The following is a 22,567-nucleotide window of genomic DNA, read 5'->3' on the forward strand; positions in this document are numbered from 1 at the left end:
GGGGTGGGAGAGAGATTCCAATCACATTGCAGTTTGAAAGTGACCAGCAAAATTGCAATTTCTGTTGATCTGTCATAGCGTGCCACTTTGTTTTTCAGTGGGTCCTTAATTCAGCCTCAGTGTTTAGTAGAAAAGGTTACGCTTTATTCAGTTTCTTGTGACAGATGTTTATGTAGATCTGTGTTTGCTGTGCTTCCCACCCAGTTCCATGCTGTTTCCCTGAAATCTTCCATGTAAATCCAGCCTTTACAAGCTTTGAGAAAGTGACACTGCTGTTCTAAAAGAATATTCATATGGTGCTGAATGAAGAATCAAAGAAAATGTCCTTAGACTTGTTTCTAATGTGATCTTTTCTCTCGAAGTTTTTAAAAGGCCACGAAAACTACATATCTTAAATTCTTAGCTCTGCATAATTTACACTGTTTAGGAGTATACTTAATTTATTTGTTTGCACATAATTGCACTGTTTTTCACAAAGAAATACATGCTGCAATGATATTAATGGTGCATTGAACTTGTAAATATTAATCTTCCAAATCTGAGTCATTTCATTTGTCTGAAATTTGAACAGTAACTTTATAGCTGGAGTCCTTTAATTTAGTCTACCTAATTAACAGACAGTCTTACGAGCTGAGCCTTATTTGAACAGCTGATTTAACTACATCAGTGGATACCTGGAGGAGTCTGAAACCTATTGGCCTTGTGTAGAAAGTAAACCTAGTTAAGGGGGGTATGCTTTATAAAACATACACCAGTTGACTAAATTGAGGAAACTCCAAGTTAAGGCTCAACACTCAATTTTTAATTCTGACATTCAATCCATCCACTGCTGGTTATGGGCACTATGCAAGCAAAAATCAAATTAATGGCAAGGAAAGATTAAAAGGATGCTATCAACTTTAAAATCTAGTCATTTTTTTAAAGTGTTTTCAGGTACTACTGATTCTTCCTAATTACTTTTATGGTTTTACAATCATAGTTTCATTTTTAATTTTTATTTTTTTAAATAACTTTTCTTTCCCCTGTTGCTGTGGGGGGATCCTGCACAACCCTCTGGGGAAACAGTGAAACTGACTGTGTTGTCAAATGCACATAATAAACTGCAAAAAACAGATAATTTCCCTCCTAATCTTTCTGTTATAGTAACCTCTTGGATGTTACTTGTAACAATAATAGGTTTTAAAAAATCCAGATGAAACACTTGTTTTTTTAAAAAATCAATGAATTTGGTTGCTTTGTAACCCCTCAATTAAGTGAAAATTTAAGAAACCCAGTTTACTTTTTACATTTCTCACAGTTCAGATGATGATAACTTGTTTATTCGGGGGCCTCAGAGCTGCAATGTTTGGGTTTCAAACAGTGCACGGGAATTGTTAAAAACATAAGAATGGCCATTCTGGGTCAGACCAAAGTTCCATCTAGCCCAATATCCTGTCTTCCAACAGTGGCCAGTGCCAGGGGCTTCAGAGAGAATGAACAGAACAGGTGGTCATTGAGTGATACATCCCCTATTGTCCACTCCCAGCTTCTGACAGAGGCTAGTGACACTCAGAGCATGGCATTGCATCCCTGCCCATCCTGGCTAATAGTCATTGATGGACCAATCCTCCAGGAACTTAGTTGTCTTTCGAACCCAGTTATATTTTTGGCCTTCACAACATCCCCGGCGACAAAGTTGTCTATGCATTGTGTGAAGAAGTATGTTCTTTTGTTTCTTTTAAACTTGCTGCCTACTAATTTCGTTGGATGACCCCTAGTTCTTGTGAAGGAGTAAATAACGTTTCCATATTCACTTTCTCCACACGAGTCAAGATTTTATAGAGCTCTATGATATCCCCTCTTAGTTGTCTCTTTTCCAAGCTAAAAAGTCCCAGTCTTTTTAATCTCTCCTCATACAGAAGCTGTTTCATACCCCTAATAATTGTTGTTGCCCTTCTCTGTACCTTTTCCACTTCCTATATATATATATATATATATATATATATATGTATATGTATATATATATATATATATATGTATATGTATATGTATGTATGTGTAGGATTTTTTTTTGAGATGGGGAGACCAGATTCGTATACAGTATTCAAGATGTGGGTGTACCATGGATTTATATAGAGGAATGGTATTTTCTGTCATCTTATCTATCCCTTTCCTAATGGTTCCTAACGTGTTATTTTTGACTGCCACTGCACAGAGTGGATGTTTTCAGGGAACTATCCACAATGACTCCAAGATTTTTTTGAGTGGTGACAGCTAATTTAGACCCCTCATTTTATATGTATATTTGGGATTATGTTTTCCAATGTGCATTATTTTGCATTTATCAACATTGAATTTCATCTGACATTTTGTTGCCCCATCACCCAGTTTTGTGAGGTTCCTTTGTAATTCTTTGCAGTCTGCTTTAGACTTAACTGTCGTGAGTAATTTTATATTGTCTGCAAATTTTGCCACCTCAGTTTACCCTTTTCCAAATCATTTATGAATATGTTGAACAGCACTAGTCCCAGTACAGAGCCCTGGAGGACACCACTATTTACCTCTCTCCATTCTGAAAACTGGCCATTTATTCCTACCCTTTGTTTCCTGTCTTTTAACCATTACTGATCGATGAGAGAGCCTTCCCTCTTATCCCATGACTCCTTACTTTGCTCAAGAGCCTTTGGTGAGGGACCTTGTCAAAGGCTTTCTGAAAATCTAAGTACACTGTATCCACTGGTTCACCCTTGTCCACATTCTAATAGATTGGTGAGACATAATTTCCCTTTACAAAAGCCACGCTGACTCTTCCCCCAACAAATTGTGTTCATCTATGTGTCTGATAATTCTGTTTACTATAGTTTCAACCTATTTGCCTGGTACTGAAGTTAGGCTTACCATCCTGTTATTGCCGGGATAGCCACTGGATTATTTTTTTTAAATTGGTGTCAGATTCGCTATCCTCCAATCATCTGGTACAGAAGCTGATTTAAATGATAGGTTACATACCACAGGTAGTAGTTCTGCAATTTCATATTTGAATTCCTTCAGAACTCTTGGGTGAATACCATCTGGTCGTGGTGACTTATTACTGTTTAATTTATAAATTTGTTCCAAAACCTCTTCTAATGACACCTCAATCTGGGACAGTTCCTCAAATTTGTCACCTAAAAAGAATGGCTGAGGTGTGGGAAATGCCCTCACATCCTCTGCAGTGAAGACTGATGCAAAGAATTCATTTAGTTTCTCCACAATGGCTTTATTTTCTCTGAGTGCTCCTTTAGCACCTCAATCATCCATGAACATTGGTCAAATGTTTAAAACTAACTTTTATCATTGGAATTCTTAATGTGAGAAAACATTTGTTGGTCATACTGTAAAAGTTTCTTTGCAAACTAAAATTTGGAGCAAAATTTAAATCGGGTGTCCCTCTTCTCTTTGATGTACATTATAAACTTAAATGTATGTTATGTTTATTTTTTATCTTAAAGCCTTACTAGAAAGTGTAAAGTACTGTTAACATAATATGCCATAATCAGTTCACTGAGTCAATTTTTGTCCGTTTCAATCAGTTTTTGGACTGTTACAGACTCTAAATAGGTGGAGGTGTTTAAAAACATGTATTGGAGCCTAAGATTTAACTTGTTCTTAAATGAATGTAGGTAAGTAGAGAAATATAGTTCCAATCCTGCCAGTGGCTCCATGCAGGCATACAAGCCTGTCTAAATGGATTTGTTATAAGGTCAGGGCCATAGTTACTGTGTTCTCTGCTGCCAGGGTCAACTCGAGCACTCTTTAAAACCACGGGCTCTTGACAATGACTAACACTTTGTTTCTTCTTAAATTTTTGTTTTAAGATGGTGTATGCACAGGAACAGAATAAAAACAACAAATACAGTACGTTGCCACTTAAATATTCATCCCAAAATACCCAGAGGCAGTATTCCACATCTTAAACTAAGGACGTGCAAAACATGATGCAGAATTTTTTTTGACTTACAAGAAAACCATCAAAGTACATGAAACCATACTTTTTTCATGCTTGTAACTTAACTGCTAAGACTCAGATCCTGTAAAGACTGACACACACGTTTAACTTTATGCACATGTGTGGCTCTATTGACTGAGACTAGTAACATGCATAAAGCTATGCATGCATGTAAGGATTAAGGTCCAAATCAGATTGAAAAGTTCTCCAAGCTCTTGAATGGTGAGACTGAGTATGCATTGAACTTTTAGTTATTCAATACCTCTGAAAACAGAAGTTTATCATGTGAACACTAAAACTTAATTTTAGTGTAACTGACTGTCACTGATATTCAGATCAACTTTCTTGTTTGAGCACAAACAGCTAATGGGGTGGTGGGGAACCAAAAACCACAAAAAACCCTAAAACACACTACGTATTGTTCACATGCAAACTTTAGAAAGTTTGCCTTAGACTAGCTAAGATGTTTTTAAACTTTTATTGCTGGGTAAGGTGGATAATGTGACATCTAGTGGATCAACATATTTAGAATACCCTAGCTTTTGTAGCTCAGAAGGTCTTATCAGCAGGTATTAAACCAAAACCTAGAATGTTCACTAAATCAAGAAATAATTAATCCATCAGCTTTTGAGCCTGACGTTGGTACTTTTTTGACCTGAAAGCTTCTGACTCAAGTGCCAATCCTGTAAATTCCTCTGGGTGAACATGAGAGCCTCGGTGGGTCAACATACTCGAGCAGAGGTCCATTGCATCCTATACTGTAAATTACTTTTTGACCCAGTAAAGGGTGCTTTGTACCTTTGCAGCTATATTGGGCTTGGAAAGTGGAAAACATTTTCTGCAGGTTACTGGGTAATGCATCATCTTGAAATTGATCAACTGGTTTAACCAGAAGTAAACCTTATTATAGTATTAATTGCTATAAAGAAAATATTTTGTTTATATTCTGAATCTGCTTTGTGCCTGAAATTCTTCAGTTATCTCCACTTTCTCTGCAAGTCTGATTCTTGGTATATTTTTCACTGTTTAAATTCTGTTTTCTCTTAAATTAACTGTTAAATTAAGAATACAGGAGAAATTTGACTCTTGTTTTAAAAAGTTCTGTTTCACCATGTAAAGCAAATAAGGTGCAAAATTAAAAAAAAAACAAAACACTAAGGCAACCTTTTATCTTGGAAGTGGGAGAACTGACATCTTATCTCCTGGTTCCATAAGCATGGAGGGACAATAGTTCTGTCTAAAGCTAGGGTCTTTTCAGTGTCTGACTAAAGATACCAGCACACTATCTAGAAAATTCAGTGTGCAATAGATGAAGCAATGCTAGACAGGCAGAACTTTGGAGATTTATAACTGGACATTTTCCATGAGTTACTAATAGGAAAGTGGTTATGACATTTTGTCATTGGCTGCCAGGTTTCCAAGAGTATCTGAGACTTTTGTGTGTGTCAAGGTGGATGAGTAAAAAATAAATGAAACCAAAGTTAAGAATTTATGTTGACCACCACCACAGCAGCAATTTACCCTTGTTAAGGGATGGGGAACAAATCTTTAAGTGCTTTTTGTAACTTTTTTTCTACAGTGGTGCATTACTGAATGTCTTTATTGTATGTTAAATTGTATATGTACTATGTTTATATTGTTGTATGTAGTCCAGTTCTTTTATAGCTAAAGAATAAAACAAAAATTAAATAAATATTATGCTAACAATGAGAACATAGTATGATTGTTCCTTTTCCCATAGATATGTTAGGTGTATGATTTAAGTAGATGGCTTGCTGGTGGCCCTGTGGGATTTTCTGAATCAGTGCTGTAATTTGTCACAGTGCTTTTCTTGAGGGGTATAACGTTTCAGCGGGAATTATAATGGAAGACACAGTGAAACGATAAACATTTCTATCCATATAATTATTTGCAATTCCCATTTCAAGGAAAGTGAAACAATGACAATCTGTATCCCAAGCATTCTAATAAATAGCTTAAAAGAAAATGAATTGACAAGTTGACTTATCTCCCACTCTGCAATCTTAGGCCATGCAGGGAGAGTCTATAGTGGGTGGGGGGGAAGAGCTATCCAGTCTCTACAACTGTGAACAAGAGATGTCATTTCATTTTGAAAGTTGAAGGGACCCTCCCGGTTCACATCCAGCAAAGGAGCCTTTCGCTGGTGTCCTAAAACGCTCCCGTGGATTGCCTGTTGAAAAGGAAACACTTCACTGTCACGGGACAGTCTCTCTCTTCTCGGCACCTGGAAGGGGAAAATGAAGAACCAACCAGCCCCTTCCCCTGTGTCATGATGGGCACTCTAGACGTTCCTACCCTGCCAGGGGAAGGCGCAGAAATCGGGCATGGGGCGGTGTAAAATGGCCCTTAAGGCATCACGTTGCCTCCTGGGGAGCATGTGGGGTTGCGGGTGGGAGAGGAGGAAAACGCAGCCCACGCTGCCGGGAAGCGGCCGGGCTTGTGCCTGCTGCGAGCGGAGCGTTGCCCCTTTAATTGTGTCCCCAGCCCTCGGGCGTCTCTGTCCAACGCCCACGTCAGCAAATACCTTTTGTTTCTCTCCGCTCGGGCTTCCAGGCTTTGGGGCGGCGGGACCCGCCACTCGCACTGAAGCCACACAGAGCCCGGCCCGCGGGTTCGGGGATCCCGCCTCCTGCTCTCTCCGGCCCGGCGGCTGCCGCCCGCGGAACCCAGCCGGTAAGTGGCGGCGGCGCAGCCGGGCGCTGGGGGCTGCCAGGGCCCGGGCTCGGCGGACCCGAGGCGGGCGCTCCCCGCAGCCGAGCCGCGCTCGCAGGGAGACCGAGGCGGGCGCCATTTGTAGCCCGGGCGCCGCTGTGAGGGGCCGCGAAGGGCAGCCGAGGGGCTGGCGGCTGCGCAGCGGGACGGAGACCGGGCAGGGGCGGCAGGTCCCGGGCTGGCCGCGGGGCTTGGAGCGGCCGGGGGCGGGGCAGCCCCGTCCCGAGCCGCCGCTCAGGCTCCCCCGAGCGCCCCTCGGGCACGGACGCTCTGCCCGCCCGGATGGCGGCCCGCGGGCTCCGAAGTCCCACGGTGCCGGCCTCGCTGGGCCGGCGAGTCTAGCGCCGTCGGGCGTCCCTCGCGCTCCCCTCGCGCCCGATGGCGGAGCAGCCCGTTCCGCCTGGGCGTGCGGGTGAGGGGCGGGGTCCGTCCCCGGCGCCGGGGGGCTCGGGGGCCCAGTGGGAGTTAGTGCGGCCGCCTCCTTGTGCCGCGCTGCTCCCCGCGGTCAAGAGGAGGCGGGGAGAGGGACGGTGGGTTGCAGCGCTACTGGTTCCTCGGCGTGTCCATGCGGAAGACGTCTCCATCCCCTCCCCTCCTCCTCTCACCCCGCTTCCCTGTGATGGGGGATAGACCGAACTATGCCCCCTCCGCACCTCGTCGGGGTCTTACACGTGCGGTCGAGGGAGCTGGAAGAGAGCACCTGGACTCTAGTCAGTCTGATAGCGCCACAGCCCTTCGATATCGGCTTACGGATGATTCTGACTTACTCGGCTGTACTTGTATGTCATGACAAATTGCGAGCAAGCTACTCGAGTCTGCTCAGGAATGTATTCTTTGCTCCCGTGTAAATGTAATACATCTAGCTTCTCTCTAATAAATGTATTGTTCATTTCTTACGTAGAAAGGCAAGAAGGCTGCAATGGGATTTTTAAAAAGTCAGTAATAACAGGTATGTGTTTCAGACTTTGCAAGGTGCTTTCCAGGCACAATAAAGCATGCCATCTAGCCTCTTCTGATTTGAAATTCGTTTTTAAGGCGTCTGATACAAATATTACTGACATCTGGACAAATCCAAGGTTTTAGTTCAAGCAGTAGCCTAAGGATAAAGAGGTTATAGCATCATCAGTGCAGTATTATATCCACTTCAGGACAAAGACCTCATCATTTTTTTGCCAAAGATTTCTGTTTCCAGCCACCAGTGAACATCACCACACATGTTTAGCAAAAGCTAGCATTATGTTTCTCCATCTTCAGGTAAGGAATCCATGTTGCACCTGCCATGCATTGATATTCATTCTGCTGTAACAGTAGTTCATCTTCCTGTTGTGTGGGGGTGAGTAGGGGGTTGCTTATTTTCCTTTTGTGACTTGATTAAAAATCATTGTCACCTTAGGTTCTTAAGTCTTCCAGATATTCTTATTGGTTTTCTTTTTTGTTTGTGTTCACTTCTATATAATAGTAAGAGTAAAATATTTTTCTTGATTTAATATGACTGTTCAAAAATAAAATTATTTTAAACTTTAACCACGAATATCTGCTTTTTATGTCTCTTTAGATTTAAAATAGAAATGTTATGGAGAGTATTCTTAACTTAGCTTCCGTTTAACACAGTTACATGGAAGTAAAAAATCTATACTTTCTCTTTTGCATGCCTCATTGAGAGAAGAGTACAGTAGTCAGGAGAATACCTGTAGATGCTGAAGAAGAACCATTCACATCACCAGCATCCCATATAATATATAGTACTATATAGTCTAGTCACTCACTAGATGATCATCCCAGTTCTCTGTACTGCCATGCTGGAGATGCAGATTAATCTTTTCTGGTCTGACTCTCTGGATTAGTAGAGAAGGGCACTGTGGAAAGAAAAAGGACCATTTAGACTCTGTCAGAGATGTGGAGAGCACACTACTTTATCCAGTGGGGGGTGGAGGGGGGGGGAATAGGAGATAGTGCATGTACACTAAAACTAATCTGGTGTTGTACCAATAAAATAAAAACCAGCAGGATCTTATTAAAGGGAAAAAGGCAAAATACCACATTTATTGTGAATACAGAAAGAATCATAGTAAGCAGTTAGTTATAGTTATAACATTCCATTCAATCTCATATTTATTCACACATTCATTCATACAAACATACACACACAGGTTCTGCAAGGTTGTTATCATAGTTACCAGCCTTAGAGTTGCTCATGCCAAGCCACTGGCCAGGTGGCCTGGACATGAGGAGGGAGCAGGGCCTTGTCAGATGCTCATCTGATGCTCCTGGAAGTTGGTTTGCAGAATCAGACCCCAAAGTTCTCACTTTTTAGAGTCTATTTTTATAGGAATTTCTTCCTATGCCAGTCTATGGGAATTGCTTCATCATGCTGTTGCTGAATCAATCAGCAGATAGCACATTCCTGATGGCTCCAAGATGTTATCTTGTTCTTTGGTTCTCCCATTCTTGAGGCTGTTGGGTGGATTCCAGTCTGCCCTCCGGGGGGTCCTCTGGTTATTTCCACTTGACGCCTTCTTCAGCCGATGGACACTGGATTCTTAGGCTGGCACCTCCCTGATCATTCAGTTATTATCCACACCAAGCATCCATCCACATCCATCCTCTATCTCTATTTTAATCACAATTGTTAATACAACAAAAGGGCGGGGAGTCTCTGGGTGCTGTTTCTGTTGTTCGAGTATTGCTTTGAGTCTCTCTCTCTGTGAATTGCTTTGAGAACAGACTCTGTCTTAGAATGTACTAACACAATTAGCAGCTTGCAAGTTTCATACATAGAGGGAGAGAAACAGCACCAAAAACCAAGAGACCTCTTCATTAGTAATACCCTGGAATTTAAACTCTGGGGAATCAAACTCATTTGTGATTTTAATACAGAACTTCTTTAATATGATCCAACACTGGCATACTGATTTAATTTCCTGATCATTGATGTCTTCCGAACATGCATTGTGATATTCAAAATGCATTTCTGAACTGTGAAGATCATGTTCATAGTCTGTCTTGTATCACTTAGTTTTGATGATAGTTTGTGATGACTGTCATTCATAGAATTTCACTCTATTTTTAAGAGCAATAAATTCTAGATTTTTTTCAAACACTACTTCATGAAACTTCCAGTCATTCAAATTTTATTCCCTGCATGCTGCGGAACCTACAAATATATATAGTACCCCCAAACTGTACTATTCCATCATAGGGTCTCTTCTGGCTTTTGTATTTTTAAGGGATAATTTCATATCTGTTCACTAAAAATATTGGTGTGGGGCAATCAGAGTAATCCTGTAGTTGACCATTTAATACATGTGTTGGATTTACAGCACCTATATCTTGCTTTATGAACTGGTAGGACTGCAGAATTTGCCAGCTCCTGGTGAGAGAGCACCTTTCATTGCTCTGCAGTGATCTTTGTGTAACTGAGTAAGGAGCAACGTTGAAAGATACTAAAGCCAGTCCTATATTCAGCCCCTTTTTGCCAAAGAAGGTAGCTCTGACATGAGCTCTTGAGGGACTGGGTAGTGGAGAGAAAATTCTGGTGGTAAGGACATAGTAGACTGCTGCTTATATTTTCTTTTAATATAAATTGATATTAGAATACCAAAAATGGCATAGCGCTTTTAAAATATTCTATTTCAAAATAACAGTGTTATTTCAGTGGCTAAATGCTGACAGTTTTATGTTCCAACATCACCCACCCTTTATAAAAGACTCTTCACTTTGGACACTTCTAAAAAACATTACTCAACTAGATTTTTTTTGGTCACTTCTTAGGCAACAACGTTGAGAAATTACTATTTGTGTATTAAAAGTTACATTTGTGTAGCGCCATTCATCCCACAGGAATCAATAAGACCTTTCCAATTTATATATTCAGGAATAACTTAACCCACTGGTAAGTGTTACACAGCAGCTTTTTACAAAACACATCAATAATGCATGAGAATTTAGAATAGGAATTGAGCAATAAAATTATCCACTGAAAATGGAGGGTGACTTTAGGAAGGCGGAATGTAAATATCCCAGTGGGAATGTGACATGACTCTACAGGCTAGGACCATTTAACTCCTACAAAAAAAGGAATATTAGTGATCACAAATGGTCAGGTTCTCCTCTGAAAGGCAACACCTTCCACCGAGAGTCCCATAGCATCATGCTAGTTCGTTGTTTCATTATTGGTTTTGAAAAAAGATTACCACTTACTGAAATGACAACATCACTTGTGGCAGTACCTGGATTTCCCCCAGTTTCTTAACCAAGTACTGACAAAACCCAATCCTGCTTAGTTTGTGAAATCTGTCAAGATCACATCGTGAGGTGGAATGGCCACTGGAATACCCACAGAGGTAAAATCTTTGCTCTGCCAATCAGATTACTTCTTTTACGTTGCACATTTTATAAACATAATTTTCAATTTTTCTTAGAGTAGTGCTTGTTTGCCCTTCTCTGGAATGGAGATTTCTTCTCGTCCATCTCGCCTCCTACAGCAACTGAATGAGCAGCGCAGGCAGGACTTATTCTGTGACTGCAGTATCCTGGTGGAGGGGAAGGTCTTCAAAGCACATCGAAATGTGCTGTTCGCCAGTAGCGGTTATTTCAAAATGCTCCTTTCTCAGAGCTCAAAAGACATGAGTCAGCCAACAACTGCCACCTTTCATATGTTCTCCCCTGATACTTTTATGGTCATTCTGGACTTTGTGTATTCAGGCAAGTTATCTCTTACTGGTCAAAATGTGATTGAGGTCATGTCAGCTGCCAGCTACCTACAGATGACAGATATCATTAGTGTTTGTAAGACTTTCATTAAATCTTCACTAGACATCAGTGAGAAGGAGAAGGATCGCTACTTCAGTCTTTCAGAAAAAGATCTGAACAGTAATGGAACTGAGAGTCCAGGCTTATATAGCACAGAATGGAGAGTAGAAAGCAGTCCCCCACATTCTCAAATGGACTCTGACGTAGGGGTATCTATGGTGGGTGGAAATTCCTGGAGTAATTGCACCTACTACTCCGCTTCACAAAGGAACACCCAACGATCTAACTTGATCAAACAGACTCAAAGACGGCATTCCATAAAAAAACGTATGAGGCAGCTTGGATTGCCACAGTCCACTGACGTCCCCCCTGGTAAATCAAGGAAACTTGGAGACAGAGCTTCAGAGCCTACTAACCACATTTCTCAATCTGAAGAGCAAACTCAGCTTGATACAGAAGTTGACTTTGCGGATGCTGGGTATCAACATGGTCTGGGGTCAGAGGTGTTGCCAAGGAGCTTGCTAGAGACCCAGCAGGAGTATGAATCATCTAGATCAGCCAACAAGTCTAAATCATCAAAAGCAGATGAGCTGTATGCAAGTATGCCCACAATTTTAGGTGTTATGGGGAGTTGGATTGAAGGTAAGAGTGAACTAAACATTTATTCCTTCACTATTAGGGGTTCTTAAATGTTTTTTTCTGCTGAATTTTTGGTCCAGAAATTGATTGAACATTTAACTCAATAAAAATGATCAGCTCTAGAAACTGAAAAATTAGTTACAGTTATGCACTACAGTGAAATCTAGAATCACCTTTTTAACTAATGCCCGATAGTAACTCCATGGTTATATTTTCAGATTGCAAATCATTCAGACATTCCCATATTGATAAATCATTGTAATGGCTTTGAATTCCTGATAAATGAGGCTCCCAATAAAATAACTAAAGTTGCCTTTTATATTGTTGCTATGAACAGATTTTTATTTATTTGTCCATATTAATTTATAAATTGTGTCAGGCTCATTTTAAAAATTGCTATGAATCATCATGTGATAATTCTTACAGTAGCAGCGGCCAGTCAGTTTCTCATTCTAGAAAGACATTATTAACTTTCTATCTTGGATTCCCTTTTAAGGAAGTGCTGTTGCCTCACTGAAAACTTTAAAAATAAGTTCCCTATAGAAAGGATTATTTTAATAACAATTGTCCTGCATTTGTTACTTCTAAGGACAGATGCAACAGACCTTTACCAATACTGAATGCCATGATTAGTTAGCAGTGCTAATGGGGTGCTGGAACTAGGGGTGCTGGGGGTGCAGTAGCACCCTCATCGCTTGAAGTGGTTTCAGACATATATAGGGTTTACAATTTTGTTCAATGGCTTTCAGCACACCTATTACTAAAATTGTTCCAATGCCACTGAGTGCTAATACCAATGTCTACGGAGGAATTGTAAATTGATGGACTACTACATGGAACAGCTTCTAACAGAAAGATGATCCTATCAGAAGACTAAACATCTAGTTGATAACAATGAGTGAAAGAGTGCATTGTGTTAAATGTAGCTGATATGTGTCTTTGACTAGAGCAGAATGTAAACTGGCCACTAATTAGTTTAAAGAGAGTCTTCAAACTTGTAGGTTCTCTCAGGTATGCTGTAAAGATAGCTGAAAACATACATAGCACTCCTTCAGGAAAGAATATTTCATGTTGTTGACCTTAATTTCTTAACAGGATTCTGCAAATGTATAGTTGCCATGGGGAAAAAGCACCTTTCAATTGTTATCAATGCATGTACAAATATGTTATTATATGACCTTTACAAGCAGAAAAACAACTGTACCAGATAGTGCAAAACCCTGTTGTGATTCTTTACTATTTAGAGTTTTATAGGCTCTTTTTGACTTCTTAATTAGACAAGATTTCCTGCTAATTGTTTGAATTTGAGGAAAATTAATAATTTGTTTTTGACAAATCATCCAGTTTTAGCAATTAAGGGTGGACTGATCCTCCAATCTACATTGTCATATCTCAGTGGATGACTGGTGCACTTCACTGACCTTGGGTTCAATAATAAAAATAAATGTAATCAATTTTTTTAAATTATAAAGTATACTCTCTCTCTCTCTCTATATATATATATATATATTTTAAATCCACACAAATTTCCCTTTAGGGAGAAAAAGGGAGAATGAAAGAACCATACGTGATAGATGCTAGTCACATCACTTAATGCGCTACCAGAAGGCACATACACCATAGTGATGTGTGCGATATAAGAACCTGTATAGGTTGCTACTTTAAAGGCATAAAGTTCTGTTCTACAACTAACTGAGCACATCATTATAGGAAAGGCAGTCTTAATAAGGAGATCAAACTACTGTACCTTTGGTTAGAGTTTGTAATACCATATCTAACTTTCAGGTGCTAAAACTTGTCTAGTCCTAGGTTTTTATAGCTTTTGCTGCTTTCAAAAAGGGAGTACCATGGAGTTGCAACAACCTATGCCCATCTTATAGAGTTCATTAGTCAGGTAATTAATACATTTGAAAAGATTATATATAATGATGTCTTGATGACTCCTTGCATAAGTCATTCCTTTGTCTTTATATATTTTCAGGATTTTTTCCTATTATGTAGCTTGAATTTTCCTTTGATAAGAAATTAAGGGTGTGGACATACAACTCCAGGTAGACCTTCTATATACTTCCAAAATTTAAAAAACACTATATTTAATAAGATCTCGATGTCTTCTTTGGCACTTCATTCCCCTGTGTATGTGACCTCTTTTACTAGACACTGCCTCCTAGAAATTGACCAAACCCTTTGCAGTGAGAAAGGGTTCAGTCATACTCTTCTGTTGCAAATATGCATCAGGCTATTCTTATGACTGATATATTCTAAATCCAAAGTTTTCAAACTGCAGGGCGTGCCCCCCTGCGGGTGCGGGGGGACAAGGAGGGTATTCTGGAGGGGCATGAGAAGTTGCTCTGCCTTCAGAGCTGGGTGGCCAGAGAGCAGGAGCTGCTGGTGGGGCACCCAGCTCCGAACGCAACACTACCACCAGCGGCACCGCAGAAGTAAGGGTGGCAAGCTGCTGCCCAACTCTGAAAGCAGTACCACTGCCAGCAGCAGCAGAGAAATAAGGGTGACAATGTCATGCCACCCTTCCTCAGTAATGCAATTTGTGCATATGTGCGGTGTACTGAACTTTCACAGTAGACAGAGCTCCAGAGAGAATGACACTAGCAAACTGTCTCTGATTTGACGGGCAAACTCGGGAAAGTGGTACAAAACTAAAACTAACTTGGCTGCAGAATAAAATGGGTTTATGTTTTTTTGTAATGCAATGTTAGCAGCCATTTCACTGTTGCCCACAAAAAAAAAAAGAAAAAAAAAAGGGAAATATATGTGTTATTGAATATGCCTGGCAATGCTGTAGTTTGAATTACTCATCTGGTAAGACAGAGAACAAGCTGTATAGAACTTCTCAAATAGGACAGGAATTGACCAGTTCCTTCTCTGTCTCACCTGCTAGCAGGAAGGTAAGTACATTTTTCAAAGTTTTCCATGAACAGTCCACAGTTCTTTTAAAAAAAATCAAAAGGATAATAATAGTCCTTTCCTGTTCATTTATTCTCTCATCCTTCTTTGGTATACAGACTGACTACTAAAGCAAGATTTGTCACTTCATCTCCTTGAGCTGGTAGGGACTGGCAGCATTGCAGAAGCAGCATGTTCAGCCTCGGGGTTACCCTCATGATTGATACAGTAGTGTCTGACTCCAGAAAATTCCTTCTGCCTTAGTTAGTGTTACAGGGTCATCTTAGTCAGACCTGCATCAGATGCATGGCAGTGCCTCAGTTTCCTCTCTTCTGTGCCTCCGGGATAACCACGCAAATAGAATTTCAAAACAAAATCTCCCTTCTGTGGTCTGGTTTATTAATATACCAGTTGAATTCCAGTATTTGCACTGGAAAGTCTTTCCTATCCATACCTCATCCTCTGACTTCTACAGCCCTCCCACTGAGGTCTGTGAGTAGTTATTCCATTTTAACCAGGTTCTTGACAGCCTTTCTGCCAGGGTCTATTAAAAGTTATTTCAGTCTTTCTTGGCTGCGGGGGTCCACAGTATTTCTAAGCAGTCCCTGCCCCACTCAGGCTCTCTCCCCAGTCCCTTGGCAGTTGAGGCTTAATAGCCATTCCTCTTCCAGTCTGCCAGTGAAGAAACTCCCTGATCCCCCATCCAGATCTCTTTCAGACTCTTCTGTCAAAAGGCCTTGCTGTCCTCCTAGTCACATGTCTCCATACTATCAAAGGAACTGAAGCCCTGCAACAAATGTTCTGGTGAAGCTTGCCCTTAGTGGCCCACCATGATGCTACACTTGGCTACAGAAGGTTGCCATTAGGTACATCTTGAGGTGAAATAAGGGATGGATGGCAGCAGGGAAGTCTTATACTGAGGATTGAGAGACAGAGTTTCATGATTTAAGTATTTCAGAGAAGACAAAAACTGTCATCATCTTACTGGATTTCTTTTTCTATCACTTACAATCTCCAAGACTTTTCTGTGTGAACAGAAGCTATTTTTTATCTATTTTATTCTGTTTGCTTGATTCATTTACTGTTGTCACTATCTAGTGTTCATTATATGACAATTGCTTCTATAGTAACAAAATCCAATGTCAGAAACCTTGGATTGTGTCAACACTACTGTACACAATACAGCAGGGAGTAAGGCTGTCTAGAAAAAGACTTTCTGTGTACAAATATGCTGGTAAAACACTGTGGGAAAATATCCCAGATTGGTATGTGACTAGTTAATGAGGGTTTTTATAAAATATATTATCTAAAGGTATGCAAGTAAGGCTGTGATTCTTTCATGCTGTGGGTAATTGTTAGAAATTCAGTGTTGATTGGAAAGATCTGCAATTATTTCAGTTTTAAAAAAAGTTGTTTTCCTCCTGCTGTTCATAGTCAAAATATCATTTATACATCAGAAAATCTGATAAATGTGGTAAGTCTGATACACTTCATTTGGGTTTGGAACTTTAGTTATTGCTTTTCTCCCACTACTAAAAAGAGCATGAAACTTTTAGAAATTAACAGGACTGTTTTGTAACAGATGATGTGAGGTTCAAGTGCCCATTTTGTACCCATATGGTGAAGCGGAAAGCAGACCTAAAGCGTCACCTTCGTTGTCATACAGGGGAGCGACCCTATCCATGTGAGGCATGTGGGAAAAGATTCACCAGGCTAGAGCATCTGCGTAGCCATTTTCGAACAGTATGTATATTTTTTAACATATAAGAGATTTTTTAAAAATGTTTGTAGCATAAACCTGCCAGTCACTTCTGTAAATAATCAATAGGGTGAACTTTAGACTATTTGCTTCTAAACATTTCTAAATAAACTATTGTGTTGTGATTATTGCTTGGATTTGAAGAACTCTGATTATTAAGATGAGCATAGTGCTTGTGTCTTCAGCATACCATGGTCAATTATTGTACGTTATTCAAATACTGAAAAAGAATATATTGAATAACTAATGCTCAAATTAAATGATAGAATGTTTTCCTGTTCCAGTCTGGTATTTTAAAAGGTTTCCCAATGTTTATCTTTCTCCCTCTTGCAAAATGTTATGTCCCTGAAATGACCCCGTTTGTGGGCAAACTCCTTTTAAGCTTCTCTGCATCATTCTGACAAAACACCTCAGTGTCAAAATCCTGTTATTACAGTTCTCTGTCTCTTTTGAAGAAAGACCACTAATTATTCACAACTGTGAAGTTGTTTGTGAAGTGGACATTTTATTTTTTTTATAGGGATTATGATGAGACTACCAACCAAAACAAGATTTAATTCCTAGTTTTCACAGAGGAAAAAAAGTACTGAATGTTGTTGACTAGCTCCCATCTCTTTCCAGTAATTTTTGCATTCTTTCCCACCCGAATCATGTGGTCCTAGTAACAGCCTTTCATCTCAACAATATTAGTTCACATCTATCTCATTTTGATAGTGACCAAGAGACATACCGTTCCAAAGCTGTGTGGTGATCTATGATGAAATTAACTGATTTTCTCAGTACTGTTCAAAAAAATCAAAACCAACATTTGTACTAATTGAAAATCTTGTTGGAAGTCCCAGCATAGAGACTGAGGACTTAGTAAGTGTGGAAACTGAGTTAGTCTCTCCAGGCCAGACTCAAGAGCTTTTATTACTGGATTGTCTAACCTTACAGAAGAGTTAGATGACGTAGCAATAGAAATTCCTATCTGCCTAACCCCACTTCTACACCATAGCTTCTGTTGTTGCTACAACTGGTGTAACTCACCAGTGGCAAATTATCAGTAGAGCCTGTCGCGGATACAAATTTATTTCCATGGAAGGATAAATTTGTATCCACGCAGGACTCTAATTATGAGCCCTAATTTACTTAGTGTAGACCAAGCTATTGGCAAGATGAGTAGTGCTGGGAAATTTGTGCCACTCCTGTTTTTGGATTAATAGAGGACTTATATCAATAGTGCTGACAATCCAGCATTTTTTTCAGAAGCTCTACATCCTATTTAGAACGTTCAGCAGATATCTTTCTCAACTTAGATGCGGATACAGTACTCATACTGTGCAATTGATATTCTTCTCAAAGATTCTTCCCTGAATATGTAACATATTTATTAAAGTACATGATGTAGTTTGTCTCTCCTTTGAAAGGAAACTGGTTCTATTACATCACAGAATTGTTAAATTTAAGATATAGAATCTGAAAAATAACTTGTATTTTTGTGCTGCTATTGGATAATATTTTTTATAAATTTAAATTTTCAGATTCATCAGGCTTGTAAGCCAATATGCAGAAAGTGTAAGCGCCACGTGACTGACATGACAGGGCAAGTGGTGCAAGAAGGAACAAGGCGCTACAGACTGTGTAATGAATGTCTGGTTGAAGCTGGCATAGAAAGCATTCCTATTGACTTGGAGGCTGAACAATCACTTGGGTTTTCACCAGAAGAGGACAAGGATTCTAGGTGGCACTTTGGTGAAGAACACAGAACTAAGGAAGTTGTGGAGGAGGACTCTGTTGGCTTAGTCATCCAGGAAGTTGATGATAGTGAAGATGAGACTGAGAAAAAGGAAGTAAAGCCAAATATTAGTTAGTTGTGAATTAATTGAGAATTAGTAAATCTCACCATTACATTAATTTTTTGTGTCTTGTCCAGGAATCCCCATATCCCCAGACTCTGGTTAACAAGCAAAGTTCTGTCATTATGACTGTGATAGGATCTTATTTGCATGCTTTGTATTCTTCAAGACACCAAGAACTGTGACATTGGAAAGAATTCCAAGACAGAATAATGAACAATTCACCTTTCAACTACTAGAGGGATGAATAACTTTTTTATTAAAATATTCCTTAAAGACTTTTAAATGAAGGAAAAAAAGATTAAATTCTCACCAATACTTGCTCTCTCTTTAAGAAACATTACACCATTTAAAAAGCAATCATTTTTGCACAAGTTCTAAGCGTAGTTACTCTTGTTCATATTTTTTCATTGGATGCATTTTTCATCCAGCAAAACAGAATGAGAATTAAAATACTCTGCCACTGTGAAGCAGGAAGGGAATTAGAGGTTTCAGAGTAGCAGCCGTGTTAGTCTGTATTCGCAAAAAGAAAAGGAGTACTTGTGGCACCTTACTCACAAATTTATTTGAGCATAAGCTTTAATGAGCTACAGCTCACTTCATCGGATGCATTCAGTGGAAAATACAGTGGGGAGATTTATATACACAGAGAACATGAAACAATGGGTGTTACCATACACACTGTAACTAGAGTGATCAAGGGAATTGTGTCACTCAAACTGCTCTGTAGCCAAGGGATCCATTAAACTTTTCTTATGTTTTGTATTTTGAAAGAATCTCAGTATAAGCATATGGTACTTTTATTTTCTTATTTTGAAAAAATCTGTTACAACTCATTCATCAAATTTATCTTTCAAATAAATGAGTTTATGTTAGTCTTCCTTATTACAGCAATTTGTGTTTGTATATTAGCTGCAGAACTTTTATTTAACAAATATTACATAACATTTAAAGAAAAAATATACCGTATTTGAGTTCTTGGATTTTCAGGACAAATATACTTTACATAAGGCAGAGCTCTTTTAACTTTTTCTGGTGTTAATTCTACTTTTATGATACCTAAGTGAAACCAAGAAAGACACACCTTGTAAAATGTATGCTAATATTTTTTATATTAGCAGCTAACTGAAGAGAAGGAGATTTTAATCTCCTTTTTCTAGAGCTAGTTTACAAGATAAGACTATCTGTCTGGCCTCTGAGCTACTACTCCTCATATTGTTGCAAGGAGTTCCACCCCCAGCAGAGCTCTTCCTACCAATCAATCCTCTCTGACTCCCAACTCCAGGAGAAACTTTCTTAGCCTAAAACACTAACTCAAAATCGGAGAAATATGAGACCTAGCACTAAATAAAACAACTATACAAACTAATACCTACGTGGTCTCCTTTGCAGAAAATTTATGTACAAAGTAAGAACAAAAATCTCCCTGTCTGCAAGAAGCCCAACAGTTCAGAATGTGGGCTATTCCTAGCAGGTTTACTGAAACCCTTAGCAGGTTTACTGATTGAAATAAGAGCTCTAGGAAAGTTGTCTTAATCTACAATCCCTAGGACTCTGAATGCAAAGGGTACAGATGCTAACATCTATTCTGTAATGTTGAGTGAAAGTGTGGATTGATCACCAGGGTCCTGTGTGACAGATTAGTGCCATGGAAAAAGTAGTCATGCTTTAAGGAGAATGGAACCTTGCGCGCAGAAAGCAAAAGTATTCCCAAAAATCTTCCTGAATATTCCAGTCAGGCACACAAGCACTAGTTCCTCATCCCCACAACCCTTGCTATCTGTGCACAACTATGTGATTGGATTTTCAGAACAGTTAGACACAATGTGACTCTTGAAAATTTTAACCAAAACAACATGTAGATATCTATGTGCTTATCTACTGGTTTAGATGCACCCTGTTCAGTTCCTGATAAGTGATGAGCCCCCACCTCCATTGATGTTGATGTGAATTCTGGGTGTTCAGCATCTTTCCAGATCTGGGCCCAAGTACTAGGGCTTTGAAAATTCAGCTGTTAATTTCCAACCTAGATTAAACCTAATATAGAAAAGTATTGAGTGTACAAACAATTGGTTTCAGAGGGAAGTTTTCCCTACATGATGATGATTTTTAGCATAGTTTTAAAAAAGAACTAGGTAAGTTCATGGAGGTTAGGTCCACCAATAGCTATTAGCCAGGATGGGCAGGGATGCAAAACCATGCTCTGAAGTGTCCCTAGCCTCTGCTAGCCAGATGCTGGGAATGGGTGACAGAGGATGGATCACTTGATGATTACCTGTTCTGTTTGTTCTCTCTGAAGCACTTGGCATTGGCCACTGCTGGAAGACAGGATACTGGGCCAGGTGAACCATTGGCCTGTCCCAGTGTGGCTGTTCGTATGTTCTTAAAAAATATCAAGATATCATTTAGAAAGATGAGTACTGCTTACCTAAATTTACAGACTAAATTAAACTGTAGAAAAATGAACTCACATGCTACAAAAATCTGAGGACACATATAAAAACGGTTTAAAATTTTGAATGGATAGGAATGAAAGATTCTCAAGTATTACACTACCTTTAACATGTTGAGTAACCTTTAAACACTATCACAAGGTGCCCCAGTTTTTGTGGAAAGAGAGAGCTTATTCTTCCTGTTCTATGACATTACTTAGTTTCTGCTGCATAATACAATGGTTCTTTTGTTGCAAGTTTAGTTGAGACTTATGGTCCAAGGCCCCAATCCCGCAAACTGCTCTAGGCCTGCACAAAGCCCCACAAACATCAGGAGGCTCCTGATGGGTGGAAGGGGTCTACATGCACAGAACAACTTGCAGGATACAGATTTCAGAGTAGCAGCCGTGTTAGTCTGTAACTGCAAAAAGAACAGGAGTACTTGTGGCACCTTAGAGACTAACAAATGTATTTGAGCATAAGCTTTCGTGGGCTACACCCACTGCATAGGATGCATGCAGTGGAAAATACAGTAGGACGATTTTATATACACAGAGAACATGAAACAATGGGTGTTACCATACACACTATAACGAGAGTGCTATTACCAGCAGGAGAGAAAAAAAAAAACCTTTTGTAGTGATAATCAAGGTGGGCCATTTCCAGCAGTTGACAAGAACGTGTGAGGAACAGTAGGGGGGAAAAATAAACATGGGGAAATAGTTTTACTTTGTATAATGACCCATCCAATCCCAGTCTTTATTCAAGCCTAATTTAATCTGGTATTCCTTCATTTGTATTATACAAATATTTATGATGGCACACTACAGAACCAGGAAACTGAAGTTGTGGAGAACAGTAGTTCTGTTAAAGCTTCCAGTACCACTGTTTTCTTGACAAGTTTCAGAGTAACAGCCGTGTTAGTCTGTATTTGCAAAAAGAAAAGGAGTACTTGTGGCACCTTAGAGACTAACCAATTTATTTGAGCATAAGCTTTCGTGAGCTACAGCTCACTTCATCGGATGCACGTTTTCTTGGGTCTATCATTTTTTTGGCACTTGCAGATTGATTATGCAGATGATTTTTGACCTTACAGGGCATATCCATATTCTGCAGTCTTCACTCGTAAAACCCCCCATTTGAGTAAATATGAGTTGTTTTGTTTGAGGAATTTGTGAAGATGATACTAATTTAAGTACTTTGTGTTAATTTACTTTACCACAAACAAAGAATTATTTCTCCTTTTGTCACCAGCTGCCCATCATTTACACATACATACAGGAACTCATAAAGCAGTACCCCTAAGGGTTGAGTTAGCAACTGCAAGTTGTGTTTTTTTAAACAGATACAGAAAGAATGTGCTCTGTAGAACTAGATATATGATTTTGCATACAAGGATTACACGGATATGTCCAATAAATTTAACATATGTACAGTCTCTGTATCTTTTCTTTGCCAAACAAAATGATATAAAATCTGGCCCTTCTGCTGGCAGCTAGTGCTTTCATCTCATGTACAAAATCACATTAAACTTTTATTATGG

General features: G+C 39.5%; 1 protein-coding gene across 5 annotated transcripts; it reads left to right on the forward strand.

The window, feature by feature from the left end:
* Positions 1-6,574: 6,574 nt before the first annotated feature.
* LOC140900424 (zinc finger and BTB domain-containing protein 8A) lies at positions 6,575-19,459 on the forward strand. 5 transcript variants are annotated; one of them, XM_073317691.2, is made up of 5 exons: positions 6,575-6,661; positions 7,602-7,954; positions 11,122-12,094; positions 16,662-16,738; positions 18,278-19,459. In XM_073317691.2, exons 2-5 carry the CDS (start codon positions 7,937-7,939, stop codon positions 18,605-18,607), a joined length of 1,398 nt encoding a protein of 465 aa, XP_073173792.1. In that variant the 5' UTR covers positions 6,575-6,661; positions 7,602-7,936; the 3' UTR covers positions 18,608-19,459. The 5 variants fall into 5 exon arrangements, with proteins under 5 accessions (XP_073173792.1, XP_078705544.1, XP_078705545.1 ...); XM_078849418.1 differs by having other exon boundaries at positions 16,578-16,738; positions 18,278-19,458; XM_078849419.1 differs by having other exon boundaries at positions 7,602-7,649; positions 16,578-16,738; positions 18,278-19,457.
* Positions 19,460-22,567: the final 3,108 nt, after the last annotated feature.

The sequence above is a fragment of the Lepidochelys kempii genome, chromosome 19 (genome assembly GCF_965140285.1).
Source record: "Lepidochelys kempii isolate rLepKem1 chromosome 19, rLepKem1.hap1, whole genome shotgun sequence".
Lineage (NCBI taxonomy): Eukaryota > Metazoa > Chordata > Testudines > Cheloniidae > Lepidochelys > Lepidochelys kempii.

Bases quoted from the DNA above. Each gene is read 5' to 3' on its own strand.
- LOC140900424 (XM_078849418.1), top strand. The intron at 12,095-16,577 runs GTAAGAGTGAAC...GTTTTGTAACAG, and splicing joins TATGGGGAGTTGGATTGAAG to ATGATGTGAGGTTCAAGTGC. The intron at 16,739-18,277 runs GTATGTATATTT...TTAAATTTTCAG, and splicing joins TGCGTAGCCATTTTCGAACA to ATTCATCAGGCTTGTAAGCC.